The sequence below is a fragment of the Pelodiscus sinensis genome, chromosome 23, assembly GCF_052426305.1.
Source record: "Pelodiscus sinensis isolate ZL-2025 chromosome 23, ASM5242630v1, whole genome shotgun sequence".
Lineage (NCBI taxonomy): Eukaryota > Metazoa > Chordata > Testudines > Trionychidae > Pelodiscus > Pelodiscus sinensis.
The window spans coordinates 4,418,498-4,434,919 of NC_143074.1; the positions used below are offsets into that span (position 1 = coordinate 4,418,498).

General features: G+C 46.7%; 1 protein-coding gene across 1 annotated transcript in view; it reads left to right on the forward strand.

The window, feature by feature from the left end:
- The window catches only part of CACNA1B (calcium voltage-gated channel subunit alpha1 B), a 458,332-nt gene that overhangs the window by 322,303 nt on the left and 119,607 nt on the right, over positions 1 to 16,422 (forward strand). The window contains exons 21-22 of the mRNA XM_089772976.1: positions 9,264 to 10,085; positions 14,500 to 14,717. Coding sequence (XP_089629102.1) covers positions 9,264 to 10,085; positions 14,500 to 14,717 — 1,040 coding nt within the window. The remainder of the gene's footprint in view (positions 1 to 9,263; positions 10,086 to 14,499; positions 14,718 to 16,422) is intronic.

The following is a 16,422-nucleotide window of genomic DNA, read 5'->3' on the forward strand; positions in this document are numbered from 1 at the left end:
TAAGAACTAGAGGACACCAAATGAAATTGATGGGTAGCAGGTTTAAAACTAATACAAGAACGTTCTTCTTCACACAGCGCACAGTCAACCTGTGGAACTTCTTGCCAGAGGAGGCTGTGAAGGCTAGGACTATAACAGAGTTTTAAAAAGAGCTAGATAAATTCATGGAGGTTAAGTCCATAAAAGGCTATTATCCGGGGGTAAGGAATGGTGCCCCTGGCCTCTGTTTGTCAAAGGCTGGAGAAGGATGGCAGGAAACAAACTGCTTGATCATTGTCTTCAGTACACCCCCTCTGGGGCACCTAGCACTGGCCACTGTCGGCAGACAGGCTACTGAGCTAGATGGACCTTTGGTCTGACCCAGTATGGCCATTCTTCTTATGTTCTTATGTGGGAAAATATCTCCTGGTCCTCATTTGCCATCCAAAAAACCAAATCACTGTTTACCCTTATCACTTGTGTCTGCCTGAATTCGCCATCTGTATCTTCTGGTTTATCTCCCTTCTCACAGCAAAAATGGCTGTAGCATCTTTGCATGAAATTGTTTTGTTCTTATCAGAACCTATCAGTTCCTGCAGGGACTGAAGCCAGAACCCAGCCGGGGCTGCGCAGTTGTGCGTAATAATCGCAGAAACATCTTATTGAAAGTCTAACATGAGTGATGTAGAGAAAACAGCTCACAGGAAAGGAAATGTTTTATGACTGGATTTAGGCAGACTTCTGTGCACTGAAGGGTTCATTATGTTTAAGCTAGAAGTGTTGTTTGTTGGATCAGGACTGAAAAGTGCACTTTTAACCTTGCTTTTTTGCTCCTGGAATTTATTACTAAGAAAGCAGTTACTTTATCACAGTATGTAACAGTGGTACCAAACTCTAAACCACATAGTACGAGTGTGATGACATGGTATCAAATAAATATTTTCTGGAGTTTTCGTGCGTTTAGAAGTTGCTAAAAGTACTAGGCTTCAATGAATACAAATTAACTAATACATGATTGTATAATTTTACAATGAGTAATTAAAAGACTCGGTGTATTAAAGCAATAGTCTGTGGCATGCATGCTGGTGCATTTTATTGAATCCAGATCTTGCCATTGTTACTCAGGTGAAATTGCCCCTGATTTCAACAGAAGTGCTGCTCGAGAAAGAGCTTCAGGCTTTGGCACTGAGAACGGCATTGACTTGTCAGCTGTTTGACAATGTAAATCAGGAGATGACACCATTCCTTTTGGTGTTAGAGGCTCCAGCAAATTGCACTTGAGTGTGCTTTATGGCTTCTTATGAAATTAAATTTCTGGAGAGACTGGATGGCTCAGGGAATTGATAACAAAATACTAGAGCTTTCCTTTCTAGTGTACTGATCCATAAACACCCCCACCCCCGCCATCATGGCCCTCAACATGTAAGGGTTGCTCCATAGCCTGCAGGAAGTGAGTTGATGCTTGTTTCTTCTTCCCGGTGGCGAGGTGTTAGTAAGAGGTGGACTGGATGGTGGCTGTAATCCTGTCCCCCATTGGGGTCACTGGATGCAATACTTGGAAGTGTGCTAAGTGTTCAGAGACCATAGGGCAAGTGTTTTAGCCATTTCAGCTGATGAGACCTAAAGGTTCCTACATCTGACAGTTCCTCTAACTGCCCTAGAGCCTTCCACCACCTGCTATCTTACCACCCTCCAGGCAGCAGAGAGAAGAACGGGAAACATCCTACTTAACACATTCACAATAGGGGCTTCCGTTGACCTCTGGCGGCCTAGAGGGTTCTTTACAATACCTAGTTTTAATGAAACCCTCCATCAAAACTTGGCACAAAATCTGATGTTTGTTGGCAGTTTCAGTAGTGAGACCAACAACTGAATGTGCCGTGGAAAGCAAATGCTGCAGGCCCAGACTAAGTCATGCTGGCAGGGCAGCATAACAGCAAATAGCACTGATGCTTCCTGGCTGTACCTGCTGTTTGGACAGAGGACTCCAGCCCCTAGATCTAGCAGTCAAATGAGTGTCTTTTACCAACCCTCTTTTCATATTGAATTGCTTTCTTCCAAGGAGCTAGAAAATGATACAGCATTTTTATATGAAAATATTAAAAACCTGACTCCTGTATCTATTGGTCTTTATTGATCTAGAAAGTTGACGTTAGTGTCAGTTTTAAAGCCATTTCTCAATTCAGTTATATGCTTCCAAATTGAGTTTAATAAAGAATTCGCATTGATCAAAAATCAGAATGTTAAAAAACTGGTTTTGTCCTGAATTCAGACACAATGTTGAAATATCAGAATTTTTCACGTAACGGAAATGGTAATTTTCAAAGGGCTATAGCTCATACATGTTAGAAGGCGTGGCTGGACAACACCTCCTGTATGGTCCCACGGTCAGAAGACTCTCTTGATGTACCTCAACTGGTCAACCTACGGGACACTGTTGTGTGTCAGAGGATGTGGTTGAGCCAGAGCGCAGAGCCTATAGACACTCAAACTACAATTGCCAAGAGGCCGTGCAGGAGTTGAGGTGCGCAGAAATTTGGTGTTAAAGTCACCAGGAAAAAAATCATCGCATCATAGGACTGAAAGGGACCTCAACAGGTCATCTAGTCCAGTCTCCTGCCCTCATGGCAGGGCTAAGTATTATCTAGACCATCCCTGACAGGTGCTTAACTTGCTCTTAAAAATCTCCAGTGATGGAGATTCCACAACCTCCCTAAGCAATTTATTCCAATGATTTTTTCCTAATGTCCAGCCTAAACCTCCCTTGTTGCTCATTGCTTCTTGTCCTATCATCAGAGGTTAAAAAAAAACCCTTTTTCTCTTTTCCTTGTGGCAACTTTTTATGTACGTGAAAAGTGTCGTGTCTCCTCTCAAGTCTTCTCTTTTTCAGACCGAACAAACCCAGTTTTTGTAATCTTGCCTCACAACTCATGTTTTCTAGACCTTTCATCATTTTTGTTGCTCTTCTCTGGACTTTTTCTGGTGTGTCCACATAATCCATGAAATGTGGCATCCAGAACTGACACAATACTCCAGGCTTACTCTGTGTGGAATAGAGTGGAATAATGACTTCTCATGGCTTGCTTACAACACTCCTGTTAATTCATCCCAGAACGATGTTTGCTTTTTTTGCACCGGTTGATTTATATTTAGCTCATGGTCCACTGTGACATCCAGATCCGTTTCTGCAGTACTCCTTCTTAGGCAGTAATTTCTCATTCTGTATGTGTACAACTGATTGTTCCTCCCTAAAGCTGTGTCTATACTACACCTCTCTGTCAACAGAGAGATATAGATTAGGCAAGTTGAAATTGCTAATGAAGCAGGGATTTAAATATCCTGTGCTACATTAGCATAAACATGGCTGACATTTTTTTCTAAATGGAGCTTTTTTGGAAAAAAACGGCAGTCTAGACACGGATCTGTTGAAAAATAAACCCTTTTTTGAAAGATCCCGTATTCCTCAAAAAATGAGGTTTACCGGATCTTTCGAAAAAGGGTTTATTTTTCAACAGATCCGCGTCTCAACTGCCATTTTTGTTTTTTGTTGGTTTTTTTCGAAAAAGCTCCATTTCAGAAAAAAGCAGCGGCCATGTTTATGCTAATGAAGCGCAGGATATTTAAATCCCTGCTTTATTAGCAATTTCTACATGCCTAATCTACTTCTCTCTGGCGACAGAGAGGTGTAGTCTAGATGTACCCTAAGTGGAGTACTTTGCATTTGTCCCTATTGAATTTCATCATATTTACCTCAGACCATTTCTCCAGTTTGTTCATATAATTTTGGATTATAATGCTAGCCTCTAAAGCACTCACAACCCCTCTTGGCCTGGTATCATCCACAAAATATATGTGTTCTCCTTATGCCATTATCTAATCATTGATTAAGATCATGAACAGAACCGGACCCAGAACTGATCCTTATAGAAACTCACTTGTTATGCTCTTCCAGCATGACTCTGAAACCATTGATAACTACTGTCTAGGAATAGTTATCCAACCAGCTATTCACCCGCCTGATGGTAACTCCATCTAGGCTGTATTTCCCTAGTTTGGCTATCAAGAAGGTCATGCAAGACTGTACCAAAAGCCTTATTAAAGTCAAGGTATACCTTGTCTATAGCTTCTGCCCTGTCCACAAAGCTTATTATGTTGTCAAAGAAAGCTTTCAGGTTGATTTAACATAATTTGTTCTTGATAAATCCATGCTTCCTGTTACTTATCAAAGTATTATCTTCTAGATATCTAAAATGTTTCATTTGGTTTAACAAACTAAAATATTTCAGTACAGATCAGTTCAAACCAAACTGAAATATTTGTTCCCTATAGAAATAAAAAACATTTAGGCAAAATCCAATTTTGATTTTGCAGGAATTGCATTTACTATAAAAAATATTTCAACAAAAATTCTCCACAGCTCTTATCAGAAAATACTTTTCTAGCATACAAAAATCTACAACATGTAGGGCCAAATTCCAGAATTATTATACAGCTTTATTCAGTCTATACTCAGGTAAAATTCTTAAAGACATCAGTGATGGAATATGTATTATATATTGTTTTTATTCAGGCGGTTAATTTAAAACAGTTATTCTGGAAGGTAATGGTCCATTACATAAAAGTGTCATTCTAAATAGATGTGATAAAAATGCTTCAGCCGGTAAGAAAATTGCTTGTTCTTAACTGTGATTTTTAAAAATACCAGAAAGGAATACTTTATAATTTCCTGAACAATCTAGAGTGTGATTGGTTGATACTTCTTTTGTATTATTTTTAATGAGGAACTAGAGGATTCACTAGTTAGGAAACTGATATATTAACATCAGTTTTATTTGACACAATGTCTGTTTTGTACAGAGAGATGTAACGTATCTGATTACAGCCACTGCTTTATTATCCAGTGGTCAGTCTCTGAATACAAGTAGCACTGGTGGCATTATGCAATAAAATCCCTAATCGTAGCTGCCAAACTGTTTTATCATGTCAGGTGCTGGGGAACTCAACCTGTATGTGAAGTGCTCAGAATAAAGAGAAGTGGACATTGGGGCTTGAGGAAGGCAGGTAGATTCCTGAGTGCTTTTTTTCTTCTTCTTATGCAGTTTGCAAAAGGAATAATATGGAGCGCTATTGATTAAAAGCACCAAGTCAAGAACAGATGTGATCACAGCGTTCATGGTTGTAAAGGACCATTTTGCCTAGTTCATACTTGACATCGAAATATCTGCTGCTAATGCTGCATTTAGTATCTTAAGGAGATTTTGTAATAGCACCGTTTCTTGAGTCATTTAAAATGGAACTAGACAAAGCTCCAGAGAATGTGTTGTAGGGAATAATTGTATATCAGCTAGATTTTTTTCCCATCACTTCTGCCTTTTTTTGTGTGTGCAACGCACATGAACGGGATCTCTATATGGTCCTTTAATGATACTGTGTTTTGTCTTAAGGTGACTTCGCTAATGTGCCATAAATAAATCTGGTCAAAAGCCTTCCTCTCAGAAGAAATGCAGCAGCAGCAACAGCAGAGAAGCAGCACTCAGACTGTCTCTATTTCAGTTACTGTGAGAACATGTGGAAAGCAAGAATCAGATACATTTAATTGGACAGGCAGAGTACATAATTCCCCCAGCTGCTTGCACGTTCACTCTGAAAAGCCCTATATACAGTCTTTGGAGGGACAAGACTATTTTGTCTCCTCATTCCCATTTCCCAGTCAAGACCCTAACATGTAGTGTCACTTTTCCTGGCCTTTTTTACTAGTTTGGGTGTAATGATTAGCTGAGGGTATGCTTAAAACTTTGCAGGTAGTGCCTTTGCTTATTTTCTGTTTGTTTTTTCCATTTCATTCCATAAAATAAATATCATCACTTCCAAACCTCACTGCTAACTGATTCTCCTGCTCTTTGGCTTGTTAGTGACAAACGCTAGTGGCTGGCAATGCATTTTGGTGTGGGTGTCACCCTTTGCTAACTGTGTCAGTGTAAATGATGTGACCTCAGTATTTATAGATGCTGAAAAGTTTGGCGAGTCTATAATTTTGCTGTCCTGGCTAAGGAAGCAAATTTTGCAAAATAGACTTCATTAATATGCAAATTACTATGCTCCTACAGGTTCCCAATGGTGTGTGTTCTTAGCAGCAGCTTTAGCTCTCAGTTGTCCATGGTCCAAACACAATGGAACACCTTGCAGCTCCCAGATAATTATATTTTAAATGACTGTTTTGTGTTCTTAATCCGTGCGAAAAACAACTAAAAACCAAATCCCTCTGCCATTTCCAGAGCAAATGCTTCCTGTGCTAGTAGGTCATTGGCCTGAAACTTACCCAAGGAGAAGAGCTCAAAACCTATTGCAAACACCAGCCTAAAAGGGCACTCACTTTGTAGGAGCCATCAAGAAAGCTTCTGAAATCTGAGGGCCATGTGCATGGTCTCAAAGTTTCCTAAGCCACACAGGTAGGAAGCCAGGCCCCTCAATAGCACAGCTATTCATCCATTCAAATCCAACTGAGGTTGGGAGGCGTCGTAAGTCTCTGGTTGATTATGATGATCAGTCTGTCTAGGTTTTTACAGGGCAACCTCTCTATGCTACGAGTGCTTTAGGACTTTGGGTGGAATATGTTTGGTGGCCTCAATCCAAGTGCCACGGGACAGGTTGCATCACAAAATCCCAACCACAGTTGCACTGGTTGCCCGCGTTAGTGGCCAAGGGCTCCATGGGTCACAGAGACAGAGCCCGCTCTGGAGAGGGTCCCTCCAAGTCAGGACTGTGGGGGGGGGACAATGCTGCTGCCCAAGCTACTGCTGTTCTGTGGCTGGACAGAGCACACTGATCAGCATCGGGGCTGCCACCCAGCACTGATGTAACACGCTATTACTATTGTCATTTTAGTGCTGACACCGTGCTCTGTGCTGTACGAGATGCCAAAGAAAAAATGGTCCTTTCCCCCTGGGCTTTAAAATCGAATGAATGGTATTAGCTCAACAGCATCATGCTGAGTGCACATAGTCAATTGAAACCCGGGGCATAGGAACATGCACAGATTCATGCTCGAGCTTTCTTCCTGAGGACAGACCCGTTCCCTAGCACAGCCCTGTTGGTGGGCTCCGGCACACCTCTCGGCTCTCTAGACCCGGCAGTCCCCGCTGCCCATTGGCTGCAGCCCCCAAGCTGGTGGAGCCCTAGCAAGAGAGGTGCTAGTGCTGTCCCTTTCCTGGGAAGCTCTGACTGGCAGGGCCGTAAGGTTACTTGACTTGATTTTAAAATTGCCAGCCCCTCAGGTGAGACCTGCCCGAGGATGCACTTATTTATGTCGAGGCTACACTTCTACAGCTGTGAATGGAAAGCGCAGTACAGGCGTGTGAGCCATCCTGAGTATCCCACGCTTGCTTCTCAAATTCCCATGTCAGTCAGCGCATGCAAGGAGGCAGGGTTCTGCCCGTTGGGTATCTCTGGGCAGTCCCTCGGGGTAGGCAACAGGGAATTGCAGGAGGGTTTTCCATGCGTACCCTTTCTAGTTCCTTTTGAGAGCGTGCAGTACATGAAACTGCTAAGCTGCTAGGCCATTGGCTTCAAATGTGCTCCCCCTATAGCAGGGGTGGGGAACCTCTTTTAGGTCGGGGGCTGCTGACCCACAGAAAAATGAGTCAACGTGAGAAGCAAAAAACCCCAAACCAACCAACCCCCGACTGAGAAGAACACTCCCCACCTTCCCCTCCCACACCAGAGTCTAGGGGGGTTCAGGCTAGTAGATTTTGTGTGCTCCCGCCCTATGGTGGAGCGGGGGGGGAGGGGCTGGAACACCAGCATTGGCTCCCCAATGTTGGGGAGAAGCCCTGAGCCTCGGGGGCCGAATCCAGGCAAGTCGAGGGCCGCATCCGGCTCCTGGGCCTGAGGTTCCCCACCCCTGCCCTAAAGAAACCTCCTTCCAAGAAAAGAGACTCCTTCATATTTGAACTGAGCAATTCTGCTTTGGGATCAAATCGGATTCATTTGCCTGACCGTCTCAGACCATCCGAGTGAATATTTCACACGTTTTTGCCTCTTAGCGAAACTGGCTGGTGCCACTTTCAGTGAAATGTGGCAGATGTCTGAGATGCAAACCTTTTCCGCCAGTCTCCCATGGCATGACATAACTCCATCTGAAAGCTGTTCCCCGAAGGGCCGGAGAATAGTGACAGACAGACAGTGCCTGTCTGACCTGAATGAATGTAAAGAACGCAGTTCTGCTTCCCCCTCTCTACATCCTCTCCCCATCCCGCAGTCCCGCTGAGACAACAGCAGACGCTGCAGATGAGGGTCTGAGAGGAAGAGGGCGTTTCCTTTCTTGGCACGGGGATTTTTGTGAAGGGAGCCTGGGCCAGTTCTGTTCTCATGGAAGTCCATGTAAAAATAGAGTCACTCCCTTTCTCTGAGCTGACTCGCGTTTTACACTGGTGCAAATGAGAGTAGAGCTGGACCCCAAATGTTTAGAGTGGTTTTGAATAAAAGCGGCCAACAGCAGTACATCATCGGCTGCCTCCTTGGTTAAGTTACTGGCCTGCCCTCCGTGGCTAGGCTGTGGTTACCACTATGAGGAGGTTATATAGAAGGCCACCTCCCATTCCGGATCTTCTTTTGACAGGGGTAGAGACTAGTTAAGTGTGTGTCTCACATGTACCTTGGCCAGACTAGTTCCCATGGCAGCTGAGATCTTTGCCGCTTTGGGCATGTGCCGTGGGTTTGGATAGATCAGAGGCCAGCTCTCCCCCACAATGGCACAGGTCAGATTGTCTGGGGGATCCAGAGGAATACGTTCTTCATTGAAATGGGAAGCAGGGCTTTCTGGGTGAGGACTCCTTTACTGTGGTTTCCATTTTCTATCTCTTCCCCAGCACCCACAATCTGCTGAGCGCCACGTTGCATGGTCAGGCTCGGTTGTTCCCCTGGGCCTGGTGATCAGGGATAGGTGGCTGGCTAGGGACGGCCAACGTGTCCATTGTACCCGCCCCTAGAATGTGGGAGGGCCCTGTTTTAGGAACCAAAGTAAACCCATCCCACAAGCCCTTTCTGAGAGTGTCAGCTGTGTGTGGGGATGGCGCTGGCACCCTGGTGACCCCGCTGGCTTTATCTGCTCGTGTGTTTTCCGCCCGTCATGCTCTTTTCATCCCTCTGTTTTCCTTGCCTCAACCCTACACTTCCCTGCCTCCACTAGACAGTTACATTTTTCTTTTTAACTTTTCTTTGAGGGAAAAGGATCCAGACCTGATGCTAACTGTCTCCTTATTGGTGTGTTCTCCTCTGTTCTGCAGCAAACAGCAGAACTCCTCCAAATCCAAGTCCGTCTGGGAGCAGAGGACTAGCCAGATCAGGATGCACAATTTCCGGGCCAGCTGCGAGGCGCTGTACAATGAGCTCAATCCCGAGGAGCGTGTGCTCTACGCTACCACCCTCCACATCCGGCCAGACATGAAGACCCACTTGGATCGGCCGCTGGTGGTGGAGCCAAGGACTGACGGCAGGAACAATGTGAGTAAGCTAAGCCCGGGGGACATTCAGGAGACTGAGCAGGCCAAGGTGACCGCTGCCGACAGTGCAGAGGTGCCCCGAAAGCACCACCGGCATCGGGATAGAGACAAGGTGGGAGAACAGGAGAAGAGCGACATGGCGAAGGATGAGAACGGGGAGTCCGGCACAAACAGTAAGGAGGAACGGCACCGGCAGCACAGGAGTCGCAGCAAAGAGGCAGAGGGAGGCAGTAAGGAAGGAAAAAGTGAGCGCAACAGAAGCCAGGAAGGGGGTAAGAGGCACCATCGCCGGGGCTCAGTGGAGGAAGGGGCCGAGAAGGAGTACCGGCGGCACCGGCCTCACCGGCATGCGGCGGAGCGGCAAGCCAAGGAAGGCAACGGGACAATCAATGGGGCCCGGAGTGAGCGGCGTTCGCGTCACCGAGGAGGGTCAAGGTCAGGGAACCGGGAAAGTGATCCCGGCATGAAAGGAGAGAATGGGGAAGAGCCCCACAGACGGCACAAGATGCGGCAGAAAGCTCTGTCAACCTATGATTCAGTGGAAAAGGAGAATGGGGAGAAAGAAGGAGAGACGGGGGAGAAAGACCTTAGGAACCATCAGCCCAAGTAAGTCGGCACTACACAAACCAAGCTTGTCGGTACGTCAGCTGGGGGGGATTCACTGCAGTTGTCGCCTCGTGAGTGTGGCGGGCTGGGGTCACCCTGATGGGGCAAGAGGATTCAGCCTCCCTCTAGGGCAACTTTTAAAATATGGTCAGTGCTGCCTTGAAAGGGTGTCAGAGCACGCCCACTTAGCATCCAGGTCCACCCAAATCCTTGGCATGGGTGTGCTGCTGCCCCAGCAGCCCGGACCATCACAAAGACACCTGAAATTAGGGAGCTCTACACCCGCCCATCAGGAAGAAATTGGTAATCCCTAGGGCTGCCAAAGTCATGTTGTGTCACACACACTCCCAGGACAGCCTGGGACTAGCAGGGGGCCAAGAGGATGATAGGTTTTAAGGCCAGAAGAGTCTAGTCATGTAGACCAGAGATTCTCAACCGTTTTTCCCCCTGAGCCCTTAACCCCACCCTTAATAGGCTGTCAAAACTCCATGGCCCACTTATGCCACTACAATGGTTTTTCTGCATAGCAAAGCCAAGGCCAGCGGGGGGCAAGCAGGCGCAATTGCCTGGTGCAACACACCACAAACCTAAGTTGAGTTCAACTTCAGCACCAGGTCCCAGGCTGCAGCACCATGTGGTGGGCCCTGAGCTTTCTGCTCTGGGTCCCCGCATGTCTGATGTTGGTTCTGCTTGGCAGATCTGCTCAGACCAGTTTGTGGCTCCCAGGGGCCCTGGACTCCTGGTTGGAAACCGCTGCTCTAGACCTCTTGCCTAACCCTGGCCACAGCATTTTGCTCTGTGAGACCCACACATCTTCTGCTTAGGCTGGAATGTATGTGAAAAAGGCAACTCCCTAGCCTGCCACCCTGGACGCTCTGCATCTGGGAACTGCACTTCCCAGAGGCTTAGGACATGATCATACGCCTCACATTTGAGAACCTCTGATCTAGTCTGAACTCCTACATGCCACAGCCATCCAGAGCCCACACACTTAATTCCAACAACCAGAATGTGACCAAAGCATTGCAGCTCTGGCAAGACACAACTCTTGTGTGCCAGAAGAGGAGGGATCTTTTCTTTTCTCCAGTGAGGTGAGTCGAGTAACACAGACCTGCCACCAGGGGAGTTCTGAGGTTGAGCTAGTCAGTGCTTGGAGAGCACCTTGACCTCTTGGCATTATGGGATTGTGAATTATTGCCCTTAAATAGTGCTAGGAAGCAGTGGGGGGAAATCTAGTTTTAATAAATATGAACATGGAACATGTTCCTTGCAGGGTGAAACGTTGTTCCGCTTACCCATGGAATGCTGCAGGGCTTCCGGGCAGTCAGGCAGCACACAGGAGGGGGTACACAGTCAATGTGCCATATTCAGGACTATGTTCTGCCTGTGGCGGTGTCTCCTGGAGTTCCCCAGTATGCAACAGGGACTGTGGATAATAAATGGAGTGATGTGTCCATTCTCAACTTTCTTAGGGGCACAGTGTGTCCCCAGGGGAGCAGAGAGGGACTGACATTGCGTCTGGCCTTTGTGAAAGCCCTTTGGAAGGTTCTTTGTGTCTCCCCTCCCGTTGCACAGATGAGAACAGCAGAATCTGGCCCCTGGGTCTCACTTACATGGCTACAAATCCAGAGTAATCCCCCTGCAGTCCTTCCTGTGAAAACTCCTGATTTATACCAGTGTAGGGAGGATCAAAATTTGGCTTTGCGCATCTGCTGTATCCAGATTGCTTTCATGTCCTGAGTTATAAACACCATTGTCAGATCCTTGGCAATTTTGAGTGTGTTGCAGTTTGTAGATGAATTGGAAGCTGAATATGTCTCAGGGTAAGCACAATAGCATTTATTATCCCGATTTTGTCCCATCCTGATTCCTCAGTACATGTTCGCAAGCTCCTTACAATGGGGATTCCACTAATGAGCACTTAGGGGCTTTTAAAAATGTATGTAATTGATCAGGTGGCCACTCATGCCCCTCTCAAGCTATTGCAGCGAATCACAGAAACCTGCTCCGGCCCATTAGAGCACTCGGAGCCCACAGTTGGTGAGTTCCCGCAGTCGAAATGTGCAGAGATTGATTTCTGCAGAGATGCAGTAGCTACAGTTTCCCTGTTAACAAACTCTTCAGGCTTTTCTTTCTTCCTTTTTTTGATACATTTGGGAGATATCCAGGAACTATCCTGAGCCAAAATGTGTCTCTTGTTGTGCTACTTAACCATGTAAAGGGACACTTATGGGGGAAAGGTTGGGAACGCCATAGACTGACTAAAGCTAGAAGTCACCTCTTGCCTTGAGTGTATTTGATGATGACTGTAGCATGGGGCAAATACAGATTTTGTGTGCCCAGCATCCTCTGGATTCTCAATTTCTGTGACAGGTAAAAGATTTTTGAACAATACCTAACATCTGTTTTAATGCACCTGGGAGTGTTCCCTGTAAGCTGTGCTCTTGGGCGGCCGGCCACCCACGAGAGATTCAAATGCCACCCAGCTGACTAGCACAGCACCCTCAGCCAGCAGTATGTGTTTGTACTGGTGGTGCCCATCTGCATATGTGTTGGTGCACAGAACCAAATTTATTCGGCACGTAGACGAAATGTCGCCCCATTTACACTACCTAACTAAACAAGCCACGTGACTCCGTGGGATGCACTTCACGTATGGGCTAACAGGTTGTAGGTTCATGTCCCACACTAGCAGTTGGGCTCCTACTTGCTGGTGCTATTGCAGTGCCTTACGGAGGGAGGGCTGCTGTGTTAGAAACAAGCCTGCCAATGGGCAGGTTAAAGGGGGCAATTGCACCAGGGCCTGGCAATACAAAAGAGCCCGGTGTTCCTGGTCACTGCAGCGGCAGTCAGAGCCCCCAGCCCCTATGAATCACCACTGGAGCACCGTGCGGCACACTCCAGGCAACACTGAGGGCTGCCTAGCCCCGCCCTCTTCCACCCGAGGCCCCTCCCCTTCCAGCAAGGCGTTTGGCCCCACTGGCTAGAAGTGACACATGAAGCCCTAAACCTTTTTTGGTCGTGATTCAGTCAGCAGTTAAATGCTGGAAAATGTAAGGGCCCTGGCCAATTTTCTCTCCTTGACAGTAGCTTCTACAGCCCAGTCTTGTGCCCACTGAAGTCAATTACAAACCACACATAGACCACAGTGGGGAAAGGGCGAGTCCATTATGTCCAAGTCTGGGGGTGCGCACGGAAGGGCAACCACGTTCAGTGCGTTGCTGTTATCTGCGAGTACACTGCACGAGAGTACGCAAACCATTCTATTAGGTTCCCTTTCATTCTGATTGGAATTAATAGAAAACTTAATAACCAGGAATCATTCTGAATATTTAATAAAGAAATATTATTAGCCGTTATCACTCTGCTAATCTAAATGGAAACCAATTAAGCTGGGAATCATTGGAGTGAATAGAGTTCCCCCTATGAAGTCCTGGTAACAGAGTGGAGTTGACACAATGATCTCGGCAGAGTGCGCCTTCTATTCAAAGGGATCCCAGAGCATTTTACATGGGTTCTAGATTGGCCAGATCCACTTTGCTCCTTGCTGAATGCAGCCACTTCTAATGTGGAACTCAGCGGCTTGTTAATGCACGTGCATCGTTCCACACCAGCTTCAGACTGGAAATGAAGAGCACCAGTTTCAAATGAAACTGCAGGGAGATGAAATGTAACGTCCTAATTCAGAATCTGGCCAGTACAGAAAGGCCAATGGGCTTGCTCTGGCAAAAGTGCCAAGTGATCCTCACTGCACATAGCTGGGATTTCAGTTGGATGTCTCATTAAAACAAATGGCATGGCCAGCCCCCCAAAGCCTCCGGACAGCATATGTGCAGCATCTAGCACATCTGACTAGCAGGCGCCAGGATAATACACATAATAACGACAACTATGTTGTGCTTGGATAATGGTTCAGTCGGTCTCGGGGGAAACAGAGTCACTGAAGCCACGTTTGCACGTGGAGGGAGGTGTGTGATCTCCGGCTCATATACATGTACTTGCAGCAGCTCTCATTGAGCTGTTGCTAGTATAAATATGTGTAGTGGTAGCAGAGGCAGAACTGAGCTGTACCAAGCTCATACCAACTCAGTTCAGGTGGCTTTGTATTCAACATGGCTCAGCTGTGCCTTCTCGGCCACTCCCCACGTTACTACAGCCATACTACTATTTATACTCATGTTGGCCCAAGTATTCGAGCATGAGCAGAGAACTCATACCCTGAGCTTGCAGTGTAAACATGGCCTCACTGAATCACCGATGCATGAGTTTTCCCCACAGGTCTTCCATGTAGAGATTGACACAGCTTAGCTTAGATGATCTGGGCGACAGAGTGTATGAAGGCCTGCTGCCGGGCATGGGTGTTTTCCCTGCTTTGGTCTTGAAGGGGTTTATGCTGTCTCCTGTTCTGTCTCAGGGAGACTCAGTTTGAGATCGAGGCTGGGGGTAGCGTGAGTGTCGTCCCAGCCCATACCCTGCCCAGCACCTACCTGCAGAAAGTGCCTGAACAGCCAGAAGATGCTGACAACCAGAAGAATGTGACTCGGATGACTCAGCCACCACTGGACAAAACCACCACTGTGAACATCCCCGTCACCATCACTGCACCTCCTGGGGAGACCACTGTCATACCAAGTGAGTGCCTTGGACAACTTCTCACTCTCAGTGGAATATATGGACCAGGGCCCAGATATTCACAAATAACTCTGCATATTGGGTGCAGAGCTTTTTTGAACACAAGAACATAAGAATGGCCATATTAGGTCAGACCAAAGGTCCATCCAGCCCAGCATCTTGTTTTCTAACACTGGTCGATGCTAGGCACCCCCAGAGGGAATGAACAGAGCAGGGAATCATCACGTGTCACCCAATCCCAGCCTCTGACAGAGGCTAGGGACACCATTCCTACCCATCCTATCCACCATGAATTTATCTAGTTCTTTTTTGAACCCTGTTAAAAGTCCTGGCCTTCATAGCATCCTCTGGCAAGGAGTTCCACAGGTTGACAGTGCGTTGTGTGAAGAAGTACTTCCTTTTGTTTGTTTTAAACCTGCTGCCTTTTCATTTCATTTGGTGACTTCTACTTCTTGTGTTATGAGAACAAGTTATTAACTTTTCCTTTCTTCACACCAGACATGATTTTATAGACCTCCATCATATCCCCCCTTAGTGTCCTCTTTTCTAAACTGAGAAGTCTTTTTAATCTTTCTTTATATGGCAGCCATTCCAAACCCCCTAATCATTTTTGTTGCCCTTTTCTGAACTTTTTCCACAGATGAGGTGACCACATCTGTACACAGTATTCAAGATGTGGGCGTACCATGGATTTATATATAGACAATATGATATTCTTGATCTTATTCTCTATCCCTTTTTTAATGATAGCTCACGTTCTGTTTGTGTTTTTGGCTGCTGCTGCACATTGAGTGGATGTTTTCAGAGAACTATCCACAACTCCTCCCAAGATCTCTCTCCTGAGTGGTGAAAATCCCACCCCCCTAGCGTGAATTGTCACACTGGGTAGACAGTCCCTGACACTGACTTGAATCTGTTGGTCTTGGGCAAGTCACCTGGGGTCCTGATTCTTCAGAAGAGACGAGCACCCAGCAGAAGTCAGCGGGTGTTCAGCACTTGTGAAAATCAAGTCCTTTAAGCCCTTCTGCCTCAGTGTCCCCAAAGGAAAACAGGGGAGAAGACCTGCCTCAGAATGGCTGTGAGCCTTTAATTCATGAATGTTTGTGAAGCACGTTGGAAATATCTGAGTACTACAGTGTAGGGTTAGTGCTGGGCTGGGCAATCTGGGGCTGGCGGCTTTGAATTAAAAGCAAAGAGCTGGTGGCTCCTGGCCCCCTTCAGCCAATAAATCCTGCCAAGACTATTGAAACCAAATCTCCTGTGACCCCAAAGTAACCGTCACCGACCGTGGGGCAGCTGTCAGCAGTGCGAGCCAAAGGCTTTTCATCTATCCAGCATGAGCGCTGGGGAAGGGACAGCGGGCGGCGTTTGATTAAAACGTGTCACTCAACGTGTGCTCTAACTAACGAGGGCTGGTGTGCCATGTCTATCCCTTACGACTCGGGTGAATGAGAAATTGGTGGTTCATTCTTTGCCCTTTTGGAGGTTATATCCTGCATACGTTCATTACAAGGCCCCCTTCTGAAGCCGTTTAGAAGGTGGCTTCCGTTCTTTCTCCAAACGTAGCTTTTCCTTTGCATTGTCAGCTTTGTATCTTCAGGCCCCAAGTCTCTCCCCTGCTGTGTCGGTGTAAAGGGTTGAGAAACAATCTCCTAGAAAATACCTGTGTGGCCCTACCCTTCCCCCTGCTTGTGGGCCCTGGTTT